This window comes from Neofelis nebulosa, chromosome 15 (genome assembly GCF_028018385.1).
Source record: "Neofelis nebulosa isolate mNeoNeb1 chromosome 15, mNeoNeb1.pri, whole genome shotgun sequence".
Classification (NCBI taxonomy): Eukaryota; Metazoa; Chordata; class Mammalia; order Carnivora; family Felidae; genus Neofelis; species Neofelis nebulosa.
In genome coordinates, this window is record NC_080796.1 from 11,838,150 (window position 1) to 11,863,995 (window position 25,846).

At 46.2% G+C, this 25,846-nt stretch overlaps 1 protein-coding gene and 1 long non-coding RNA gene across 4 annotated transcripts in view; one reads left to right on the forward strand and one right to left on the reverse strand.

Annotated features, from left to right (window-relative positions):
- Positions 1 to 22,379, reverse strand: part of DESI2 (desumoylating isopeptidase 2) — a 46,001-nt gene extending 23,622 nt beyond the window's left edge. The window contains exon 1 of one of the 3 annotated variants that reach the window (XM_058702118.1): positions 21,974 to 22,379. In XM_058702118.1, the coding sequence (XP_058558101.1) occupies positions 21,974 to 22,015 (42 nt within the window). In that variant the 5' untranslated portion in view covers positions 22,016 to 22,379. Of the gene's footprint in view, positions 1 to 21,231; positions 21,769 to 21,973 lie in introns of those variants that run through there. The other 2 variants (XM_058702116.1, XM_058702117.1) reach the window with 2 other exon arrangements.
- Positions 17,368 to 19,624, forward strand: LOC131496499 (uncharacterized). The gene is made up of 2 exons (XR_009254508.1): positions 17,368 to 17,578; positions 18,654 to 19,624. It is a non-coding gene; the product is annotated as an uncharacterized LOC131496499 (long non-coding RNA).
- Positions 22,380 to 25,846: the final 3,467 nt, after the last annotated feature.

A 25,846-nucleotide genomic window follows, 5' to 3' on the forward strand; every position in this document is an offset into this window, starting at 1 on the left:
TATTACTTAACGATAACCAAAAACCAGGAACAATCGAAATGTCCATCAACCGATGAATGAATGAAACGTGATATATGTATACAATGCAACACCACTTCTCAACAAAAGGGAATGGAGTACTGATGCAGGGGACAACATGAATGGACCGTGAAAACATTATGCCACGTCAGGAAAGACCACATACCGTATGATTTCATTTACACGAAATGCCCGGAACAGGTAACTTAAGAAAAGAAAGTATAGCAGTGGTTACTTGCGGCTGGGAGGTCTGCAGGGAAATGGAAGTGTTTGCTAATGGGATGGGGTTTCTTTTCAGGGTGAAGACAAATTTTTTTTTTTTTTTTAATTTTTTTTTTTTTCAACGTTTTTATTTATTTTTGGGACAGAGAGAGACAGAGCATGAACGGGGGAGGGGCAGAGAGAGAGGGAGACACAGAATCGGAAACAGGCTCCAGGCTCCGAGCCATCAGCCCAGAGCCCGACGCGGGGCTCGAACTCACGGACCGCGAGATCGTGACCTGGCTGAAGTCGGACGCTTAACCGACTGCGCCACCCAGGCGCCCCATCAGGGTGAAGACAAATTTTTAACATAGAGTGTGATGATGACTGTAGGATTCTGTGAACACACTAAAATCCACTGAACTGCACACAAAGGGTGACCTGGATGGCATGTGAATTATATCTCAAGAAAACGGTTCAAAAAACGTGAAGAACAGAAATAAAGGATCTATGAACCGCAGATGAACGGCAGAAGAGCCTGTCATTTTGTAGTTGGCAAACTTAAAAAAACTGTTCTATAAATACCAAGTGTCCCCCAAGGACAAATTTTCCTTTGAATACAATACATACTTAGTTCCTTTGGAAAAAAAAAAAAAAAGGAAATTTGGCATTATAGGAAAGTTTTCCCACTGTTAGCAAAATGAAAACCAAAAAAATTCATGAAGAAAAAAAAAGTTCCCATTTCCCTGTGCTTACTCTAACAAATGGTCCAATGTAAACTTCAATCTGAGTGAAATAAAATATGCAGATCATGACTGTGGGGCTTTCGACCAAAACAAAAACAATGAAAAATATACAAGCTACTGTAAAACATTTTCTTTAAAAAAAAAAAAGTTTTAATGTTTATTTTTATTTATTTTTTTTTTTTTTAAATTTTTTTTTCAACGTTTTTTATTTATTTTTGGGACAGAGAGAGACAGAGCATGAACGGGGGAGGGGCAGAGAGAGAGGGAGACACAGAATCGGAAACAGGCTCCAGGCTCCGAGCCATCAGCCCAGAGCCTGATGCGGGGCTCGAACTCACGGACCGCGAGATCGTGACCTGGCTGAAGTCGGACGCTTAACCGACTGCGCCACCCAGGCGCCCCTAATGTTTATTTATTTTAGAGACAGAGCGAGCACAAGAGGGGGAGGGGCAGAGAGAGAGGGAGACACAGAATCTGAAGCAGGCTCCAGGCTCCGAGCTGTCAGCACAGAGCCTGACATAGGGCTTGAACCCCCAAACCATGAGATCATGACCTGAACTGAAGTTGGATGCTTGACCAATGGAGCCACCCAGGCACCCCTGTAAAACATTTTCTAATGACACAAAAGGTGGTCCAATTAGTTCTTGAACTCTTATCCCCAATCAAAAGCCTTTAAATAGGTTACTTCTCAAATTTCGGACAGCTGCCTTCAAAAATCACATAGAAGCCAGGCTATAAACAAATAACACATCAAGAACAGACAAAAAGATGGGGCGCCTGGGTGGCTCAGTCGGTTGGGTGTCTCGCTTCAGCTCAGGTCATGATCCCACACAGTTCGTGGGTTCGAGCCCCACATCAGGCTCTGTGCTGACAGCTTGGAGCCTGGAGCCTGTTTCGATTCTGTGTCTCCCTCTCTCTCTGCCCCTCCCTCACTCGTGCTCTGTCTCCCTCTGTCTCAAAAATAAATAAACATTAAAAAAAAAAAAAAGAACAGACAAAAAGCAACTCTAAATACATATATTCTGGTCAGCGACCAGAATGAACATATGAACAGCAGCATATTACTGCCAAAATTCTTACAATTTACATGATGAAGGAGATTAGATGTTTTTCTTTGGTGTAAATTTTTTTTTTCCCTGAATGAATTCAGAAGGAAAGAGGGGAAAGCTTCCGTGGGGGGGGGGGGGGGGGGGTCGGTCATAGAGAAAGATGCCCTCCAAATGAGTCTGTTCTCATTGGGCTTCCTGGCTCTATTATTAGAGCACAGGCCTGAGAGGCTCCATCTTTAAAAACCGGGCCGGCTGCCTGTGGAAGACAGGTCAACATGCCTTCAAGGTCAGCATGCCTTGTCGAGTCCTTTGCCCTCAAAGTCCTGCCAAGGCTTTGCAGACGATATGGATGGTGCCTGTTTTAAGTAGGGATTTAATAAGATAAGCGTAAACAAAACAAAAAACTATATGACAGCGGAGCCTTTTCCTGAATGACTTCAGTTGCAAAACTTCCCTACCGTGATTTAACCGCTATCCTCCCCCAAGTCCAAGATTTTTGAAATTAACAGTAGGGTTTTTCAGTCCTTCTCTGACATGGTTTCCATCCTTTGTGTTTACTTTATCTCCCCACAGAGCTTTAACAGAGCTTCTCAAACCTGCTATGGAAATTCTTGCTTTTGTAGAACACCATAAAACACTGACATTTTCCAAAAGAAACAAAAAATACACAACATGAGCTCCCAGCCAAGAACTCACGTCCACGAAAAACAAACAAACAAAACAAGCTGCTGAGTTAGATATGGCTGGATGTACGCAAGACTTCTGTTAACTTCTGCTGGATACATCTTCCCGGATTTTGTTGTCTAAACAGTAGCAGGTGCCAAGGTTTACAGTCACGTACTTGGGAAAGATGGATAACCCAGAAGAGTTTCACCCAAAAGCCGTTCATCCGAACTGGAAAAGACCACTTTTACTCCTAAGAGCTTGGTTCAAGTGTAAGAGTACAACCAGCATTCAGGGGACTAGTTTGAGAACTGTCGCTCCCAGAGCTCTACAGACTGACACCGGGGCTGGCCGACACAGAAGAGTTTATCACACAAAGGCCACACTGCGAGAGAGAAGGGACACAGAACGTCAGGGGCACGTCCACAAGAGGTGGCTATGTGCCCAATTCACCCAGTGCTGAGGAAGAGAGGCCCTCAGTGGATTACATGAGAAATCAGACGTTTCTGGCACAAAGGAAAACAGTCAAGCTGCCAGACGCTCCCACGAATTAGTCTTCTCTCAAACCACGAAACCAGCAAGTTACCACAGTGTCTCCCCATCAACCACCTACTTAAGTCATCTGGATGGAGCGTATCGCCTGGTCAGCTGGCTTCATCCAGGGCGCTCCTTCCCTTTGGGTCTAACAGGAAAGCCCACAGTGTTCCTTTATTCCGGGCTAGATCCCAAGGACATGGCTTCTGTTACACTTGACTTGACTACAGATATATCGCGTGGATAGAAACAGGTTGATCCAAGTACGACAACCCACACGGGCTGAAGAATCTGAACGACAGTGGAAAAGACACTGGGTTGTCAGGAGACCGGAGCTCTTTGCTTTGGTTTCTTCTGATGCACGTATATGAGAACTTCTTCAAGGTCCCCGGTTGGTCTCAAAGACCGTTTGGATTCCAATTCAGATCCTGGGGCCTGAAAGCCTCGGTTCAAACTCTGGCTTCACTGTTCGCTAGGTGCATAACCTAAAAAAGACGCTATCTTCTCTGTCCTTATTTATACAATGGGGATTATTAATAGATAGCATACACCACGTGAAGTCCTCAGAGGGCTACCTGACCCCCGGGAAACAGGAAGCGTCAGGAGTAGCAAACACGTTTACTGACCATGTGATCCTTCCCTCATGCTTTTGTCTTACCTACCGGGAAATGGCCATACGCTCATGTAAATAAGCGGCTCAGTGCCAGCTATCTGCTAGATCTCGGAATTTTCAAGAATCTTTGGGAGCCGATGTCAAATTCCCAGGAGCAGTGACTCATTACAGTGAATAGCAAACAACGGCAGAATTAATTTGAGTCTGCTTTAAGAATCCCGCATGCGATCATTTATCCTCTGGAGGAGCACAGGTTTGAGGTCTCCGTAAGTATGCCAGTGGTGTCACAGGGCGCTCCTACAGTCACGAACAGGAGCGAGGAACTGGAGAGCCACACGTCACTTCGGCACTGGGCCGTCATGGCCTGGGGCTTCCCAAGCATACAGAAGAGGGCCAAGGAAGGAGCACGGATTCCAGCTTTACCTCTTCCGACACCAACCGCCACGGAAGCGTAGAGGGCTTTTCGAAGCTTTTTAAGTATTAATATAATAAAAGGTAAAAGGAAACACTTCACAGGAAACCTATCATCTTAAAATATGTGGGAAGGCAACAAATACATCGATAACTGCAATTACTTTTGAGCTCCATCTTGCCTCAATGCAAAACACTGACCTAAACATTTCCATTTATTACTTTAAAGCACTGTTTACAGAAGTGAATTGACTGTGGTGTATTACAGTCCTATATTAAAATGCTACGTTATTCTTCTGACAGAGAACTTTCATTAAACTTCATTTCAGTCAGTGATTTGACTTATCAATTTAATAAAATTTTATGCTTCCTGTTTGAAAGCAGCAGTGAGGATACATGCTATCTCCCTAGTCTGGAACTTAAAACATTTAATATAACCACTTAGGTGCTGGGCCTGACTTCCTCAAAAGGTAGTATTAACTGATCTAAGTATAAAGTATGACGGTTTCCCCTAAAAAAAAAAACCCGTGTTCGTGTGGATTAAGGCAAGTGTTTTACTTAACTCCCATAAAAAAGGTGTTTAGGGGAAAAGAGAAGGCCTTTCACTTACTGAGTTAAAAATTAAAAATAAACCGCGAGTAGTGGAGACTGGGGTAATTCCCATAGTGCCATCTCATATAAAGCCGTCTTTGACATTCACACTGTTTGACTACCTCAAGAGGTCTTTTTGGTACCACTGGATTGAGTCCTAGATAATCTTACAGCAAATGCTACTTAATAGTAAATCATATTAAAATGCTATCTATAGAGCCTTAGCATCAGGCTAATCGTAAAACAGAGTCAATAAAAACTCACTGAATGAACTGAGACACACTACTATCTTTTCTAGATGAAACCGTAAGCATCCAGATCTGTTAATTTGCTTTATACCGTAAGAAAGATGGCACATTACATATTCTATTCCATTATCATTATTTCTAAGAATGTCCAATTTTTTCATTACCAGAGAATGTTATCTAAGATAAGCACATTGGGGCGCCTGGGTGGCTCAGTCGGTTAAGCGTCCAACTTTGACTCAAGTCATGATCTCGCGGTCCGTGAGTTCGAGCCCCGCGTGGGGCTCTGTGCTGAGAGCTGAGAGCCTGGAGCCTGAGTCGGATTCTGTGTCTCCCTCTCTCTGCCCACCCCCGCCGTCCGCTTGTACGGTCTTGCTCAAAATGAATAAACGCTAAAAAATTTAAAACAATAAATAAAATAAGCACATCACTCACTTTCTGGGTCTTAGGGAAAAAAAAAAATCTTTACATAACATTAACATTTTCATTACCATGCTATCTATAAATTGTTGATAACCTTAGGTATTAAGCCTCGATCTTTATTTGCTAGTAATTTTTTAGTTAATAGGGTTTCAAGTTTTGTAAATGTTCTGTAAAGCTTTTTTTGAGACCGTGTAACCAAACTTACACACACACACACACACACACACACACACACACACACACAGAGTCCCAGTGTATGTTTGTTTCAGCAGAACTATTCAGCCTGCACCCTCTTTTATTAAGTCCCAGTTTTGACGATCCATTTTAAGGTTAGTCCAAAGCTGGCCTTCCCAAGGACTGTGCTTTGAGACTTAAAGCTCCACAGCACTGTCCTGAAGTTCACGAGCATGAGTACACATCACTATGCACTCACAGGAAACTTAAAACCAAGGAAAATGTGCTCCTATGCATTTCACATAACGTCAGTTTCCTCCGCTTTATCAACTAGGCAAACCAATTTTCAAAAACAAATTCCTGTGCTTGTCAAAAAACCTAATTTTTAGGACCCACCACAAGCTAGACCCAGGATGACTGTAAATTGTTTTTTAAAGGAGAATAGATTTTTACAAGTCAAATCAACGGTGAACCAAATGCTCCTTGAATATTTTTAAGACTAAACCTACTGCGTGTAACCTACAGTTTGGCTCGATTTTCATTACCAGAGAATGTTATCTCTGGTATAGATGAGGCAGAGTACTGTCAATTCTTGGTCCTGATGGCATATCTGTACCAGAAATCTAAGTTCTTGGCAAATCTTTCCTACGAGGCACTTGGTGTAGTTGTCCCAATAGCTGATGTCAGATATTTTGGTAAAATCTTGAAACTTCTTTCATGGCCTATCTATACTTGACCTGCACTCTGGATTGGGCTCTAAACTGAGCAAGGCCTGAGGCTGAGTGTTCTTTAATTCTAGATCCTCCAGGGGTGCCCAGGTAGCTCAGATGGTTAAGCATCCAACTCTTGATTTTGGCTAAGGTCATGATCTCGCGGTTCGTGAGTTCGAGCCCTGCGTTGGGCTCCATGCTGATGGTGTGAAGCCTGCTTGGGATTCTCGCTCTCTCCCTCCCTCTCTATGCCTCCCCTGCTCTCTCTCTCAAAATAAATAAACTTAAAAAAAAATTCCTGGATCCTCCATGGTGCTGAGGGCACTGTATTATACCTAGTAGACTGCTCAAATACTGGATGAACTGAAATGCAGCAAAGAGTTTGTAATGCTTTATCTTTTCGACTGTGACCTATGGAAAAGAGTATCTCCATTCTTTTACTCATGCAGGTGATATTTACTGAACACCTACTATGTGCCAAGCGCTAGCAACACGGTAGCAAATATGATGAAGTTCTGGTTTTCATAGAGCTTGCATTCTTGAGAAGCGTCTTTGAAACTGTAGGTTGCACCCCATTATAGGATCCCGAAATCATTTCGGTGGGTTGGCACCGGCATTATTTCCAATGAGTGAAATATGATGGAATAGGACTTATCAGAGGACAAGACACTGAGTAAGGTATTTCCTGAACGTTTGGTATCAGTTTACACGTGTGCGTAACGGTGTGATGTAAGTGTACTTCTTAGCTGGTCTAGGATACAATCAAGAGCTACTGTTCTAGGGGCGCCTGGGTGGCTCAATCAGTTGGGCATCCGACTTCGGCTCGGGTCATGATCTTGCGGTCCGTGAGTTCGAGCCCCACGTTGGGCTCTGTGCTGACAGCTCAGAGCCTGGAGCCTGCTTCGGATTCTGTGTCTTCCTTTCTCCAACCCTCCCCCGTTCATGCTCTGTCTCTCTCTGTCTCAAAAATAAATAAACATTAAAAAAAATTTTGTTTTAAAAGAAGAGCTACTGTTCTAGAAGGGTCTCCTAAATTATACCTCAGTTTAAATCTGATTTAAAAATGTTTACTTGCACCAAAGTCATAAATGAAGCAAGTTAAACAACCCTGATTCAATACAATGTAGGCACACCTATGTGTCAGGGGCTGCCAGGCGCTGGGGTTACACGGACGATTAACTCACAGTCCTTGTCCATAAGGAACTCATTAAGAATGTAAGCAATCAATCACAAACCTGTGTTAGAACAGAAATATGTGCATATGTAGTAAACCGAAAACTCATTTTTGAACGCTACCCTAAAACGTACTTTCACTCACTCTCTTTCGTAGTAACGGTCCATGTAAATCTCTTTAGGAGTAATTTGCCCATGGTCACATGATGAGTGGCCAAACCATAAACAGCCCAGGCTTCATAGCCTCTACCTATTGCTGCTCCTATCACACAGCCTGGCTTCCAGCAGACAGCCTCATGGGCCCCTCCTTTTCTTTACATGATCTGGAAGCACCCCGAACAACTTCGGAGTAAGATGGAGATCATGACTATTCATCATTTTTCCTTAAGTGTGAAGTTATGGTGACCCCTCCCGCACCACTGCAAGTAAAAAGAGTCACTGCCTAGCCTTTGCCTTAAATGCCATATAATGTGCCCACCTGGTCACTAATTCAGTAACGTAGAGACCTCCTGTTCTGGAAACGAACCTTCGTATCTGAAACTCCTCTCTAGGACATCAGGAGGAGAAATCGAGAAGATACGTTCGTTTTGGACCTGAGAATTGCAAGAGTCCTTCAAGCAACTTCCCGTACTACTGGGCAGTAAACTAGGGCACACACGCAGATTATGCTGAGAAGGGCTGGGAAGAACCAGTGTGCTTACCTGGTGGTTGCTTTAGCTGACTGCCGGACAATGAGCTAGAAATGAGAACTCTGCCATGGCGTACAAACCAGTCTCGGCCAAGCTGTTTGTTTTCACAACTTCCACAAATGTTTCAAGACTGAAAAATCAGCTCCATTAAGTTCATGTGGTTCAAAGGCTCTCAACGCACAAGGGAAGAGAAAAGGCTTACATAATTAGCCCCAGAGTTACACATACACCGTGATGGGAGATTTTAGAGCTAATGTCAAACACGCAACAGCCTGCTTTCCTGTCCTCGGCAGCGGAACACTCCTTAAGATAAAGTGAGGAAATTCCAAAGATCAAGTTACGAGGTGTTGCAACTGCAGAAGGAATACAACCGGGAGCTCGCTCAGCTTCTTCTAATCCTGCAAATAACACCACTAACACACAGCTGGTGCTTTCTTGTGATTATCATGTGCCAGCTCCCTGTCCATGCATTAGACATAAATCGACCCTTACAATAACCCTATGAATTGCGATTCCCATCTTAGCAAAGAACAGAGGCACAGAGAAGTTAAGAAACCTTCCCAGGTCACACAGGTAAAAAGCAGGAGGTGGGATGCAAATCCACACGGTCTGAGGGATTCCAGACTATACCTCAAAGACAAAGAACAGATTCTAAACAGCAGACGGCAGGCCTGATCAAGGAAGAGGTCAAGGACAGCTTCCGGCTGCCCCTGCCTTAGCCATGACTCTGTGTCACATTGATAGTCCTGTTCGGAACCGGCACAGATGTTTGGGGCTCTCGCTGGCCACCTGACAGGGTGGGGAGGTCCGTCCGTCCATCCTTTCCATCGTCCTGCAGGCAGCCGCAATGAACGAGAGGACACAGTGGAGAGAGGAACAATTTCAGGATGATGGCTCCTAGGAGAACTTCAGGTGAGCCTCACAAACCTTTTAAAAGCAATGACAATGCACCAAGTTCTGGGAATAAAGAGTAAGACCTTGTCTCTGCCCTCAAGCTCACTGCAGAGTGAGGAACTTGACCGTGTGTGAATTACCGTTTGATGCCCAGATAAAACAGCAACAGAAATGAATGAACAGGCCTGAAATAGACCAGCTCTTGCTTGCTTCCTTGTTAGTCTTTTAAAGTAACACATTTCTAAAGAAGTTGATTAAAAAGACACAAACCTCTGGCTTGAGAGCGTGGTGCCATATGGTGCATGGTCAACGGACAGAATGTCAGAGTAAGTCCACTAACTCCTCAGTTCAGAAGGACAAGGACCGGAAACTATCATAGCACGTTCCATAGCGACTACGAGGACAGCAGGTGAGAGCGTGGACGGTTCTGAGAGGTCCTTGCACCGAAGTGAGGGGCTGGGATCCAGTACAGAGTGGGAGGTCTGACCTCCGGTAAGGACACGGGTGATTCCCGTTCCACGCGCAGGAGGACTGTACCAAGGCAGTGTTGGGGGGGGGGGGGGGGTGGAGATCATATTCTCTTCAGCTGCTCCTCTTTTAATTTTTTCTTAATGTTTATTTTTGAGAGAGAGAGAGAGAGAGAGAGAGAGAGAGAGAGAGAGAGAGAGCGCACGAAGTGGAGGAGGGGCAGAGAGAGAGGGGGACACAGAATCCAAAGCAGGCTCCAGACTCCCAGCCATCAGCACAGAGCCTGATGCAGGGCTCAAACTCATGAACTGTGAGATCCTGACCTGAGCTGAAGTCAGACACTTAACTGAGTCACCCAGGTGCCCCTACTTTCTTGTTTAAAGTGAAGCAAGCAGTGAAGTCACCAGCGGAGAGTGAGGACCGGGGAGGGGCACCGGAGCTGTCTTGGAGTGGGAAAGTCAGTCAACCAAAGAAATATGGAAGCACTGCCAGACAGCATTTAGGGTCCCCTTGGGGTTTGTGGTCACGATTTCAAAGTGAGATAAGTCAGGATGGCTGTGGGGTTTTCTCGAGCTGCGCTCAGCTGTTGAGATGGGGAGTTCAACTTCACTAGGGTTGCCAGACAAGTACGCCAGAGGGAACGGCAGTAATGGTGATGCCAGAATCTAACTCGGATGAAGGTGCAGGAAGGAAGGGGTGGTTGTAAGGTACTGGCTCACATGATGCGGGGGGCGGGGGCAAGTGTAAAATGTGCAGGGCAAGCTGGGGCGGGGGGGGGGGGGTGCTGGAGACCTAGGAGGAGGTGATGTAGCTCCTCTGGAGGCTGAATTCCTTCCTCCTTAGGGGTCCCCAGTATTTGCTCTTAAAGCCTTCAATGGACTGGATGAGGCCCACCCCCATTATCCTTTACTCAAAGTCTACTGACTTAAATGTAAATTGCATCCAAAAAATACCCTCACAGCAACACCTAGACTAATGTTTGACTAAAACCCAGGTACTAGCTTGGCCCAGTGAAGTTGACACATACAATTAGCCATCACAGAATATTCAGAGGTCAGGGATTTTTTTTTTTTTTTTTTGGCCACTGCCCCTTCAGGAGTTCCAGAAAGCACAGAGTGGAAGTTAGGTGGGGTCAGGGGTGTGGAAATCAAGACAAATAGAGAAACAGCACTTTCCAGGGATGGGAGGAGGAAGAGAACTGTAATGCGGTGGTCAGAGGCACAGACTGTAGCGTCAGAGCTCGGGATGCAGGGCTGTGCTCTACCACTTATGGCCACAATTCTGAGCAGGCCCTTCAACTATGCCTCAGCTTCCTCATCTTAAAAAGGGATGATGATATGAGGCAATGGCTGGCCTGTAATAATCACTCAAAAAGGTCAGTTCTTGGGGCATGCGGGGGGCTCAGCCGGTTAAGTGTCTGACTTCGGAGCAGGTCATGATGTCACGGTTTGTGGGTTCAAGCCCCACGTCGGGCTCTGTGCTAGACAGCTCGGAGCCTGGAGCCTGCTTCGGATTCTGTGTCTCCCTCCCTCTCTGCCCCTCCCCTGCTCACACTCTGTCTCTCTCTCAAAAATGAGTGTTAAAATACAAAAGTTCTTATATTATGGGGAGACTCAATATTCTAAATCTGTCAATTCTCCCCCCAAATTATTCATAAACTTAATGTCATTGCACTGAAAATTTCAGTGAGTTTTTTTGATGAATTGATTCTAAGTTTTATTTGGAAAACGAATGTGTGAGAAACATAAAATGCCAAGAGAGAGCAAGAGAAACCTCCATCACCAGTATCAAAACACTGGAATACGCAACTAAACATCTGATGAGAGTGTGGGAAGAGGCAACTAAATACAGGACAAGCCCAGAGAGTCAAGAAATAGGACTTCTACATCCATGACAATCTGTTAGAGGATAAAGGTGGCATACACGTCCAATTAACATGGGGAACGATCGATCATCCAATCAACAGTGTTGGGGTAACTGGTTTTCCCCTGGAGAGTAAATACGGGGATTACTTCTATAATTTCAGACCCGGAAAAGCCTTTCTAGGGATGATATAAACCTGAATGGTCATAAAACGATGACAGTTTTGACCATGTGTAATTTAAAATTTCTGTAAGGAAAGGACATAAACATACTTAACAAACTTAACAGGGGATTTAATTTATTTACGACCATCTCATAATTTTTGTATTTGGGCCTATCTGTCTTCCTTTTCCATCTTTCTTTCTGTTTTCTCTCCTCCACTGTATGAACTGTGTTTTCTCTGCGGTTTCCCCTCTAGATCCAACTTTATCCCAACACTACTTACATTTACATGACAAAAAGCATTTACACGTACAATTTTCCAATACGGACCAAAACCAACCATATCTGCTGACTTCCCTCCCTCCCTCTCTTCCAGATTTGGTCAACAACCTGGGACTTAATCGCAACATCATGTTCATTCTCTTTGAAGAGTAATTCAGGACCCTGGCATCGTCCATAACCATGTATATCATAGGAACTAGCTTTGCTAACTGCAACTAGCGTTGGAGACCATGGCTTTTCCTCTACAGTCACCACCCCATTCTTAAGTTCTTGAGACCTCCAGTAGCCCCCCCAGAGGTCCCAGATACTCGCCACGTCCTTTTGCGCGAGTGACCACTAGAGACGTCAGGGCATTCAGACGGAAATGCTCTTCCTTTCACAACTCCGCAGATAACGCTCCGTTGTATTTGGGGTTTGGTGTCAGGACAGAGAAGTCTTGATTTTGTTCCCTTGAGGTACCTTTTTTTGCCTGTGCGTGTCTGTAGGACTTTTTATTTCATCCTTAACATTTAAAAGTTAAACTGGGCTTTGCTTGAACGTTCCTAACTTTTCAAACACCGCCTGGCACCTGATCCTTTTGGAGGCTGGCCATGCTTCTACTTGAGAGGTTTTCTAAATCTTGCTACTTTCTCTTTAGTTTTCAATCTCCTGTTGCAGTTTTCAGTCAGGCAACGGCACTTTTCACCTCTGCGGAATCTCTCTTGATCTGATTGTTCCTTCTCTGGTACCGTCTGCTCAATTTTCAATGACCCTCATGAACCTATCTGAGAACATAAATCAGAAATTCCCCCTAAAAGCTTCTATTTCTTGCTGTACATTTACTTTGGAGGCATGTGGCCTGGTTTATCCTCTGTGCTTGCGTACTCTGCCTGGAATGTTCTTTCCCTAGGTATCCACACGGTGTACCCCTTCACCTTTCAGGAATGCCTTCTTTTTGGCGAGGCCCTTCTTGACCACTCGACTTGAAACCGTAGTAGAAACCGCACTGCCCCATCCCGGCCTACGCTCTCCTTCCCCTCCCCCTGCTTTATTTTCCTGTTGAGGCCTACTGCCACTTAATATACCAAATGCCTTTTAGTCACGTCCAGGATTTTCGCCCTGTGTCTCAGCCACAGACGTTTTTGCCACAAACATTTCTGCTGCACCACCAGTTGGCTGTAAGAACATTTTGCTATAAAAGCTAAAATAACTGGTGGATGGTCTGGCTTCATCTCCCCATGGGTGACTCGACTGCCCTTGGCTGGGTTAACGTATCGAAGTTGGCCGTCGGTTTATTTCTCCATTAACAAAGCTCCTGTTTTGATGTTGTATAAATCTTAGCTCGCTCTCACGACGATCTATTCAGTGACGCACGGACGTAGTGTTCTTGAAAGACTGGATGGTAACGACTATATGGATCGACCTGACAAAAACACTGTGAGGGAGCCCGCCTACGGGCAGTGTGAAACAGGAGGGTCAGGCCAGACCCCGTGCTGTACTGGGGACAGGGGAGCGTGGCAGCGATGGTGATGGCAGGGCTCCATCACGAACGCATCCGGGCGCCGGCACATCGTCCACACTTCCCAGGGAATTCCAGACTATCACCAACATGTGACAACATGCCAGGAGAAAAAAGCAGTGCAGGCGGCTTGCACAATGCAAAGCTCGGTTACGAATCCGCATCTTCGTGTTTGGAAACGGATACCTCTCTTAACGAAGGAAGGAAGTGAAAGAAGGAAAACAGTGATGCTGAGATGAATCAATAGACAAAAAAAAAAAAAAAAAAAAGAAAAAAGAAAAAAGGTATAATACTACAAATGAAAGACTTCGAAGACGAATGTCTGGGTACAATCCACAAAATCAAATTGGTTATTTGCACAATACTGTCAAAAGTCTACACACGTTTTAAATGTATTCAAATATTTTGTATTTCGCAATAGGATCTTTTAATTTTGTTATTCATTTTTCATGTTTCACTATGTCCTTTCAAATGAAATGTCATTTTTTTGTGATTTTTTTTTTATAGCAAATTGCCCTACAGTCAATTACTTACATGGTGAAAACGTATGCAGCGTGGATGTTTATGACAAAATGACCTAGAATCTTATTTTACTTACTTATGAAGTATATTCTGTTAATAGATGGCTCAGATATATGGGCTTGGAATTAACCTATCAACTACGTGCATGTATGAAATATTTGCATTTTCTCGATAAAAATTTCAAAAAGCAAAAAAAAAAAAAAAAAAAATCCCATTTTCACCATTGAGAAAAAAAGAATACGTTAATAGGAAAGATGCCAATTCTTCCCAAGTTACTTTAAACTGCACTAAAACCAGTGCGGTTCCAATGAAAACAACAACTTACAGACTGGGTGCGCCTCTGAAAGAACTGAAAGCTGGGACCCGAACAGGTTATTTGTACGCTTGTGTTCAAGCAGCATCATGCACAGTCACCAAAAGGTGGGAGCGACCCCGATGTCCATGGACACATGAATGGATACACACACGGCGGGACGCTATTCGGCCTTAAAAAGGAAGGAAACTCGGACATGTGGTACAACATGGGTACAACTTTGGGACACTATGTAAAGTGAAATAAGTTCGTTACGGAGACAAGTCCTGTTGATTCCACATCTAGGAGGTATCTAGTCAAATTCGCAGGACAGAGTAGAACTGTGGTAACTAGGGGCGAGGGGAGGGGTAAGGGGAATTTAATGAATACAGGGTTTCAGTTTTGCAAGATGAAAAAGTCCTGGACATCGGCTGCACAACAGTGTGAATATACGCTCCTGAATTATACAGCCATAAACGGTTAAGGCAGTGCATTTTATGTGTATTTTAAGACAGTTCAAAAAAAAAAAAACCAAAGAGACAAAAAAATGTACGGAATTTTTCAGAGAGCCTAGAAGAGGAAATGAGTAATAGCCAAGAAAATTTGGGAAAAATAATGAAAGGAAACTGGTCCAGCCTAAAATATGCTGTGAAATTATAATAATTCAAATAGTGTAGTAATGAGACTCCCCAATTCCATATGGGCAAGAATTTAGTAGTATCACAACCTAGTGAGCCAAGACTTTTATTCCAAATAATGTGGGGTCAATTTGTTTTTACGTTATTGTTTTGGGGGAAGGGCAATCACAGTCATATACCCAAATCCATTTCAGATTAATTGAAAATTAAAATTATTTTCATGTATCTCATTTCCCTTTATTATTTTTCTGCCTTTGTTATAGTTTAGGATTATTTATTTTGGCAGACTTCCCTGTATATTCTATCAACCGACTGGATGACACTTGAACAATAATACTTTGGAATTTAAATAATCTTCTAGAAAATCAGTCAACAAAAGGAAATTAAAGTATACATTAAAAAAAAATTCTATCCAATGGAAGAATTCACCTAAAATAGGTTTTCGTTGGTATTTAGTCGTATTTACTAGTTTCATTAAATTCTAATTTGTTAGCTTTATCCGTCATCATGAATGTGACCTTGGAGCTGCTACACAATATCCCGCTGCGGTCTGAAGGGCCTGTGTTCACCAACATGCCTGGACCTTTCACATCGGAGTATGAGCCACTCATAAAAGGTTTCCATGTATTTTCTTTTTAAGTTTTCTTTATTTAAGTAATCTCTACACCCCACGTGGGGCTCGAACTCACGACCCCAAGATCAAGAGTCACATGCTCCTCTGAGTGAGCCAGCCAGGCGCCTCTCCATGCTTTACTTCTTGAATACTTCAAATTTTCCATTTTAAGTTACGGAGATATTTATTCCATGACAAGTCAAGGGCCTGCTAAAAGGGAGCACTGAATATTTTGGGGTTTACAAAATACCTTTCATAGATGGTGTGATAGGGAAAGGACTCTATAAGGTGTCTACACCCTAGTTTCCAGAACTTGTGAATCTGTTCTGTGAATCATGGCAAAGGGTCTTGGCAGATGTAATTTAAGTTAGAGACACCTTAACACAGGGAGATTACCCTGGCATATCCTTGTGGGTCCCCTTTAATTAACGAGCGGAGACCTCTCTGGATGGAGGTGGGCTAGACACAGGAGAAGGGAGGTCAGACTCTCACATGGCACAACTCCAGGCCCTCCAGCTGGTCTGAAGACCAAGGATGCAAATGAGGAATGCGAGAGGCTCCAAGCAGCCCAGAGTGGCTCCGACTGGCAGCCAGCACGGAACTGCATGGAACAGCATGGAACGGGACCTCAGCCCTACAACCACAAGCTACCGAATCTTGCTACCATCTGGATGAGCCTAGTGGCAAATCTGTCCCCGCCTAGGCCCACCGACACCCTGACTTTAGCCTTGTGAGACCAGCCCCGCCCACCCGGACGTCTGGCCCACGAGCCATTTCAAACCGCTACATTTTTGGCAATTCGTTTTTCTAGCAACAGAACACAAATCCGTACAGAGATTAAATTCTTTTCTCATACAGACTAAACAAACAAACAAACAAAAAAAGGAACGATACCGCCACAGATAACGTAGGAGGTCAGATTTATGACTGACCGTCCTTTTTTTCTGGTTAGACCCACGGACCCACTGTTTCTATGTCAAGCGGTGAAGCGGCCCTGGGCCCAGAAGCAGACGTGGTGCAAGGGAATTAAGACTAGTTCCCATTAACTGGTTCATCCATGCTGAAATTCTGACAATGTTCTCAGAAAGATGATCTCCCCAGGAGCAACTACTTGTTCTTGGTCTGCGGGTCACAGCTGCAACAGGACCGTCAGAGCCTTGCGGGATCCTCGCTCGGCAGCATGTAAAGGAAGACAAAGGTGAGGAGGGCCTCTCAAGGAGCGGCTGCGGCTCCAACTTCACTGAATCAACAGTCTAGCCCCACAGTGTTTAACAAACAAACAAACAAACAAAACAACTATGTCAAAGAAGAATATTTGATAGCTTTCCTTCCCCGCTTCCCGTGTTCCTCCCCCCTTCACTCCATCACCCCTTTACAACAACCAAAGCTAAAATCCAGTAATGTACTAAATAGGGGGACAAATACAGAAAGGTTTTTGGCACAAAGGGAAGGGAAAGTGGAAGACTGCTTGATGCCATTTAAGAACTGGCACCATTCCTAATAAAACTGCCTGAAGTCCCATTCATTTGGTAAATATTTACAGAACACCTTCTCACGACAGGCCCAGTTCTAGATACTGCCATCGAGGAACCTGGTCTAATGGGATGCACAGAATTATGATACACACAGTGGAAGATACGTACAAAGTACAACTAGGGTGCAAAAGTTGGCGCAAGTCTGCCGAATAAAGACAAGGCTACAGGCAGGAGGCGGCTGGTGGCCGATGCCAGGACAGGACATTCCAGGTAAGACAAGCACAGACACTGAGGCGTAAGCTCTTGTAGCAGAGCCTGCTTGCAGAACTAAACATGTCAGTACTGAGCACAAAGTGTGTGTGCTGGGGTGGGACAGAGCATGGGACTGGTGGGTGGTGGGCCTATTAGTCAGGGAGGGGTCACATCATAAAGGGCATTAGACCCAACCCTGCAAATGAATTGTAGGCACAGGAATGGCACAATCATCTATGTTTCAGAAAGATGACTTTGGTGACAGAAGGGAAGATGGATTAAAACGAAGTAATGCCAGAGACTGAAGCCAGAAGACTGTTCTACGAACAGAGATAACAAGGACCTGAACTTGAGAAGCAACAGCAGAAAACATGATAAGGTAACCGACTTAAAGAACAATGGGACTAGGGTTTGCAGCTCACTGCCATTCAGGCCGGGAAAGTCAGGTAGCTTCCTCCCAGTCACGGTGGAGCCAACTTGGGACCATTTCTCGGCAAAGGAGAGAAGCCTTGGCAAAGCCTCGTCTGCCTATTAGAAGGAGAGAGGTGCACACAGAAGGCCCTGCTTACCCCTGTCTTCCTTCACGTCCCACTGAAGATACTATGTTTGCCGCTACGATGGCCATTTCACAGCTATGACGGGACAAACCAGAACAAGAGCCAACGTGATGGGGACAGACAGTAGAGCAGAAGCATGGAGAGTCTGGGTCCCCGATGTCCCAGCAGAGCTGCTGAACCAACCCCAGGACTGTTTATATCTGGACTCAAGACAAATATCCTTCCAGTATTAGCTACTGACTGTTAAGCTCTCAATTACTTTTAGACAGAATCAACCCAACTAAAGGAGACAGGGCCTGGTTGACTGGACTATGAAGGGTTTGTAACACAGAAGAATTAACAGCTTTACATCCAGGGTTCTGGCTTGGGAAACTAAACAGAAGGTCATCAGGACAAAATTACAACACAATAGTGGTGGGGGGAGGCTAGTGAGGGGAGCGGTGGGGGGGTGGGTATTAAATGAAGTAAAGGGGAAAATCTGAGCTATGGAGAGAAGAGAAAGGAAAAAGTTTGTTCTGGACATGTTGATATAAAGATATTATGGGGGCACCTGGGTGGCTCAGTAGGTTAAGCATCCAACTCTTGATTTCAAGTCGTGATCTCACAATTCATGAGTTCAAGCCCCGTGTCAGGCTCTCTCTCCACTGTCAGCGCAGAGCCCGCTTTGGATCCTCTCTCTCGCTCTCTACCCTTCCCCCACTCTCTCTCTCCCAAAAATAAATAAAACATTAAAAATAAGTCTGAGTTAGATCTAAAGATGTGTGGGAACTCAGGTCCTCTCCCATGTGTGTGCCCTCAGGTTCTCTTCGAGGTAGGATGGAGGTGGGATCGTCTAAAGTATGGCACCAAACTTCCTTGCTTGAAGAGTCTTAGAATGCATTTTTTCCTCCTATTAAGGCTCTGGAGATGTACAGATGCTATTTGAAAACAGGAAGAAAACTGTTTATAGAATGAATCTACAAATATTACCAAGCTACTGCATATTTTTTTTTTTTTAACAATTCATTAGTAGTCAAGGTAACCTGAAAAAGCACAAAATCTGGATCCGTGGCAAATGAACACCTTGTGGCTCCAGCAGAGACTGTCCCAGCAGCTGAAACTAGTCTGAATCACCTGCTCTACTATGGATGCTAGCAAACTGGGAATATGCGAATCACCTCATTCAGAGACTCAGAAAATCACCCAGGACAGGTTTTATTGGTGGTAGATTATCCCCAAGTACAAAGAGGAACATAATCACTGAGAAAGCAGCAAGCAATAATTTAGCAGCACTTTGTAGGATTAAGTAACCTCTTAAGGATTATACTATCCCTCTGTGGGAAGAAGTTAATGCGGGTGACCCTGATACAATTTCTTCTTACATGTGGCAGTTAGGGACAAACAGAAATGATCAGCGATTCCCAATCTAAGGAATAGGAACCAACCAGTCAGGGCTGGAGCTGGTGACAGCCTCACAGACAAGGAGACACAGGGATACAGTAAAGGGGTCCCTATAAACAGTGATTAGAAGTGCAAACCAAAGGTTGATTTTGATGTTTGTGAAGTCTGGACGAGACAGAATGCTGCTAGACGGGGCCTGTACAGACAACAGCAATCCCCATCAAAGGCATCTATGACGCACAGGCAGTACTATCAAAGATAAAAGGATTTGCCCCTGACATCAAGCAAAAAGGTTTCCAAAACCAATACAACTTGGGAAAAGGGAGTATAAAGGAAACAAACTTGTTCCTCAACACACTGGTCTTCATTCAAAAACATACCTCTGATCACGCTGTTCCCTACCGCGAAGATGGCCCCCCTGGTTCAGAGCCTTACCCCCCACCCCTAGGCCTTCCTTCCAGCCCCAAACTAATAAAGTTCTAATCAAACTTTCCAATGTGTCTCTTTCATGCATCCTACACTCTAGTTCTCCTGGGCCGGCTGATTATTTCCCAGGCCGACGTGCGCTCTCCTCTGGCCACAACGATTCCTGTTGACTGTTCTCCGCCCTTACAGGTCCCTGCACCTTCCAGCAATTCCTGAGCCCACAACCACACGTGGTCTGCTTTACATCCTGTTCTGCTCTTACCAAAATCACAAAATCACACTATTCTGTTTTGAATGATTACTACTGTTGTACCTCCCCCATGGTATTCTAAATTCCTCAAAGAGGAAAAGATCATTCATTCATTTTTGTGACTTCTACAAGGTCATAAAAAATTGTAGGTTGCTGGATGACTGACATCAAACAGCCACAGCCTGAAAGCCCTCAAAAGAACACAACAAGGGCAAGATTGTCAGAGGTCTAATAGTTCAACTATTTACCATTCTGATAAACATTCATATGCTGCTTCTCCTCCTATCGCGAGGAAAAAGCAATACGTTAAGAAACAAACACGGGAATTATTCAGCAGAGGAGATCACGAATCAGCCTGTGGTCTAGAAATTCTAGATCCTATTTTTGGTTATCTGGGCAGGTTTAATTTACCCTTTTCTCTACCTACCTCCTCTGTAACTACCCACTTTATAAAAGTGATGTGAGGAATAAGATCTTTGCTAACAATATTTTTAACATCTTTCAGAACACTCCTCCCTTTAAAATGTATCGGTTTAAACATCACCTCTAGCTTTTCCTACACTCACCACAATTAGCAACGATTTTTGTGATTCATAGAGCACCTGAGGTGCAAGGAAGCCCATCATAGGCCAAATAATGTATTTTCAGTTTTATGAAAGCAGCAAAACTTCTCCCTGCCTCGACTTTCAGATTTCTCTTAGTCTATGACGCTCTGGTCATTGTTGCATAACCCTAACTTATAAAGGGGCTTAATTATCCAGAAGAAGAGGCATGTTGTGTTCTCAGAAGCAGAATACATGCCGTGAGATGTTTTGTAAGTCTTCAAGAATAGACAAGATACCAAATGCAGATGACGGCGGTGGGGGGAGGGGGACAGGCGATGAAACAGTAAAAGGGCAATGAACAGTCTTGAACAGTAAAGGTATCCCACTGACCACAAAAAGTTGAAATCCAGAGAACCACTCCTAACCAGTGACACACGCCAAAGACCTTATTAACTAGTGCCTTGCGTTTTTATGCTTCTCTAATTTTTTCCTACCACGTTTCACGCACGTCCATCCATCTCCTTCCACCCCCAAACCCCTCCACCAAATCAACGGAGACGTCACCTCAAGTCCCAGGCGGTCTCTACCCCATCCTGCCATAACTCCCAGAATAGGGCGCCGGAATTCCTTTCTACCCAAGACGCTGCACTGTGAATGTAGAAATTTACACAGAGCAAAGGAATACAAAGTTTAGATCTGCGAGGGCGAACCGTGACTCCTGACCTCTCGTATTCCAGCTCCTTCTGCATCTTTCAGCCCACAGAAATAACGAGGAGGGCTTTTTCACCTGCCAAAACACTTACAAGAAATTTTACACACGCAGGCGGAGGGAACCCTTCGCAAAACGAAAACTAGCCAACCGAAAGCAACAAACCCAGGCGTGCATCTAACTGCCCCGATCCTTCTCTGCCGGGTACTTGAGGCGCAATTCCGTGGCAAACCAGTCCTCGGACTCGATCCCGGGTGCCTGCGGCACCCCGAGGTTAGATGACCTCATAAACTCCCCTTCCCTCTCCTGCGGTCACGTCGGATACCTGTTGCATCACCTGCAGAGTGGTCTTCAGAATCTAGCAAAGGAGCACCACCTTGATCTCTGTCTACGTAACTCAGCTGGGCTATTTTCTCGGTAAACTAGAGCCTCATTCATCCGAATGAGGCTGCCTCGGAGGCAAGGGGCTGTCGGCCCCTGTGCGCCTTTGGAGAGAGTCTAGCCTAAGCACCGACAGCCGTGAGCTTGGGAGTTTCTGGAGACTCGGGCACCGGGAGCCGTGCGGCTGGGAGAAGCGGCAGAGCGGGGCGGACAGGCGCTCGGGGACGGGGCGGCCCCGGAGTCCCCGGGGACAGGAGTGGAGGTCGGACCCGCGACCCCAGCTTCGCCGAAAGGACACCGCTCGCCCGCCCAGCTGTCGGGCCCGGCGCCCCGGCCGGAGCCCTCGGGCGGACCGGGCAGCGCTTCCCCGCGCGCCGACGTGCGCGGGGATTAAAACCTAATCCTGCTCCCCTCCCCCACCCCCGAGAACTAAGCCGGAGGCGGGGACGCGCGGCAGGAAGCGCAGGGGCCGGGGGCCGGGGTCCGAGCCCCGCGGCCGGAGGACGCCGGCCTGGGCCGCACTCACCATGTCGTACACGTTGAGCACCACCAACTGGTTAGCCCCCATCCTCCTCCCCGCGGCCGCCGCCTCGTCCTCCAGCCGCTCCGTCTCCGCGGGGCCGAGGCCGCTCCCACCCCCGCGGGCACTTCGGGGGGCCAGAGCCGGGCACTAAGCGCACAGCCCGGCCCGCGGCAGCCGGCGCGGGAGCATCGGGGAGCCGGGCCGCTCCCGGGCGCCGCCGACAGGACCCTCAGCGCCGACGGGGCCGGACCTCTGGCGGGCCCGCTCCGGCTCAGGCGCCTCCCCTCGGCGGCGGACACGTGGGGAAAGGCGGGGCCTGAGCGGGGGGCGGGCGCCAGGCGCCCCGGGGGCGGGGCCGGCCCGGCGCGGGGGCTGAGCCCGCCTGCGCTGTGGCTCGGCGCGGCCGCACCTCGGGACCTAAGATGGCGCCTCTCCACGCTGAAGCAGAGAGTGGTCCCAGAAAGACTACAGTTCCCGGCATGCAGCGAGGACTCCGCCGCTCGCCGCTCCCAGCGCAGAGGCCGAATCTCACAAGTACGGTTTCCAGCCGTCGACTCTAACTCCCAGCATGCAGCGGGGCATCCCGCTCCTACCACACCAGGCCTCCCCCGGAGACTACAGCTCCCAGCGTGCAGTGCTGGGGATCTGCGCCGGTCCTCTGCGGTCCGCCCTTGGCGGCAGGTGAAGTCCTCTACCTTCAACCCTTCTTGGTCGGGGCCACTGCTGTTAGTTTCCGTCGCGTTGAGCACGTTGAAGCCAGCGGAGTGTGGCAAAAGACCGTAGCGATGACCCTGTTTTCCAAACCCTCCTTCCTTGCTTATTTTTTTGCACGTGGAGAAGGTGCGGAAATAGAGGAAGGCAGGTTGCTGGCGGCGGGGGGGGGGGGGGGGGGCAATAACACGCGTCCAGCTAGTGCTCAGTATGAAATCTTACGTTTTATGAAACTGTCTTGCTGACAATGGGAGGAGAGTACAGCATTCACGGATTAGCATAACGTTAGGACACAGTAGCTGCTTTTGCATTTATTCAACAAATCTTTGTGTGCCTGCCGTATGCCGGGCAGTGTTGTGAGCCCTGGGGAATACCGTAATAAGAGGAGGAAGAATAAGTATGGGTGGTATGTGCCTTGCAGAGAATCAAAATGGGATGAAGTGATTGACAGTAATCTTAGGGTGGCTGCATCTGGAACGTCTTGGTGACAAGGTTTGGTTTAGACTGAGATCTGAAGGACGGCTATCCATCCGGACAAAAACCGCATCAAGGGGGAGCAGCAAAGCTAACATTCAACCAATTAGGAAGCTGTTCCACAGTGCATACCAAAAGGTGGCTTGGGCATTGGGAGTAGTGGGGAACACTGAGAACATCCTCTCTGCAATAGTTTGAAAGTGGAGTCTCGCGGGGCTTGCTAATGAGTTGCGTTTGTTGGGGAGAAAGCATTCAAGGACAGTTTCTAGATTTTTCACTTAGGAGATTGTGTGGGTGGTGGTGGCATTTATAAGATGTGAAACTTGGGAAGAACGGTTGGGAGGAGGGAAATCAAGAATTCTGGTTTGGTCGTGTTAAGTTAGAAATGCCTTCTAGACATCCATGATATCAAATAGGCATTGGTGTAAACTGGAGACGCAGCCATTATAAATAGACTGTTAAGCCTTGGGACTGATTGGATGACCTAGGAAAATGTGTAGCTAAAAACACAGGAAGGGGCCAAAGGCTAAGTTCTAGGATCCTTCATTTAGAGGTCAAGTTGGGAAGGAAAAGGAACTGCAGAGACACGAGAACATGCAACTCAGGAGCCACAAGACTACTAGATTGTATCAAATTGGAGGTTACTGGTAATCTTGACATGAGCAGTCTTGGGAAGAGTGGGATCCAAAGAACATCCGGAATGTTTGAGGAGTGAATGTAAGGTGAGGGCATGGAGACAGACCTACAGGCAACTGGGGACAATAGTGGGATAGGACTATGTGGCCAGTGGAGGACATTTTTAAGATGAGCGATACCAAGGTATAGTTGTTTGTAAAGAGAGAGAAATTGATGATGTAGGAGATGGGGGGGGGGGTATTTCTGAGGGCCAGGTAAGAAGAGGAAGACATCTAGTGCACCAGTGGTACAGGGTTGGCCTTTAGTAGGAAGGATGCTTCAACCATGATGACAGCATATAAGGCAGGTCCAGGTGCACAGTGGTGAAGATACAGAAGACAAATGAAGGCAGGTTAGAAATTTGGGGGCTGGAGGAATGAATATTCCCTCCTGCTTTGCTTTGATTTTCTCAATGATTAAGAGGCAAGATGGTCATCGGAGAGTCGGAGAGGGAGGGTGAGGGGTGTAGGGAATTTGGAGAGGGGGGGAGGTGTAGAATAGGGAGAAACAAATATACTAGGGAAATAAGATTCACCGGCCAGGCAATGCCAAGTGTGGTAAGTGCTGGATGCATGATTGATATTTGACTGTCCTCAGACCTGTTGTGTGGACAAAGTTCTAAACTCGAGTTTTGGCGTACCCAGCTGCTTTGCTTCCCTTCCGTCTCTGGTGTGGTCTTCCTCTCCACCCAACCCAGGTGAACAAACTAGAGATATGGGGGAAGGGTGCTATCCGGTAACACCTCATTGAGTGTTTGCTGCACTCCCGAGGGCTCACACCGCTGGTTCACTTCACCTCTGACCCTGCACACTTGCCTTGACCTTTGTGATCTCATCTGCTCTCAGCTGTCATAATCACACACATGCTGAAAAGTCTGATGCCCCCAACTCCAAACCCCTCATCTGTCCCAAGCACTGGGCCGGTATAGCCTGCAGCCTACTGGATTTCTCTACCGGAGATACTAGTTTCCCATGGCTGCTGTCTCACATGAACAGGAACTACAATGTATATAAAAGACACATTTATAATCTTACAGTTCCAGAGGTTAGAAGTCCCAGATGGGTTTCCCTGGGCTAAAATCAAGGGCTGTGTTCCTTCTGGAGGCTCCAGGGGGAGAATCTGCTTCCTTTCTCAGCTTCTAGAAGCTGCTCTTATTCCTCAGCTCATGGCCACATTGCCCCGACCCCTCTTTCTATCCTCATATCTTCTCTGACTCTCCTGCTTCCCCCTTTCACTTAGAAGGACCTTCATGATTACATTGGGCAGAGTATGTCATCTCAAGATCCTTCATTAATCACATCTGCAAAGTCTTTTTTTTTTTTCCTATGTACACTAATGTATTTGCAGATTCTGGAGAATTCATTGACATCCCATGTCCCGTGGTCACTTCTAATTCATCAGATCCAGAAGAGAATTCACTGTCATGGGTGCCTGGGTGGCTCAGTCGGTTAAACGTCCCACTCAGGCTCAGGTCATGATCTCACAGTTTGTGGGTTTGAGCCCCGCGTCCAGCTCTGTGCCGACAACTCGGAGCCTGGAGCCTGCTTCAGCCTCTGTGTCTCCCTTTCTCTCTGCCCCTTCCCTGCTCAAGCTCTGTCTCTGTCTCTCAAAATTGAATAAACGTTAAAAAAAATTAGAAATCAAACACGCTACTGAAGCCTGCGGCCCTTCTGGGGTGAAGAAGCATAGCCAAGTTCACACGGACAGGAAAGGTGGGGACAGGAAGCCCTTCCTCCTGCCTGCCCATGTCTCTCTGGTACCTGGTCCCAAGAAACCTACTGGGCAGTGGAGTCCCAGCCTCTAACGAGAACAGCAGATTTGAAACTGAGTGATAGGAGCCTTGATACAAACTCCCACAAATGATTTCTTAGGCAACCCAGAGGGAGACATTAAGTTTCCAAAGCATTACAGAGGAACATAAATTTTAAGTTTATTGCTACACGAGCTGTGTTATAGACATGAACTGAGCCTGACAGTGCCTTATTTCCTCTTGGCTAGCAAACACCTCAAAACAGC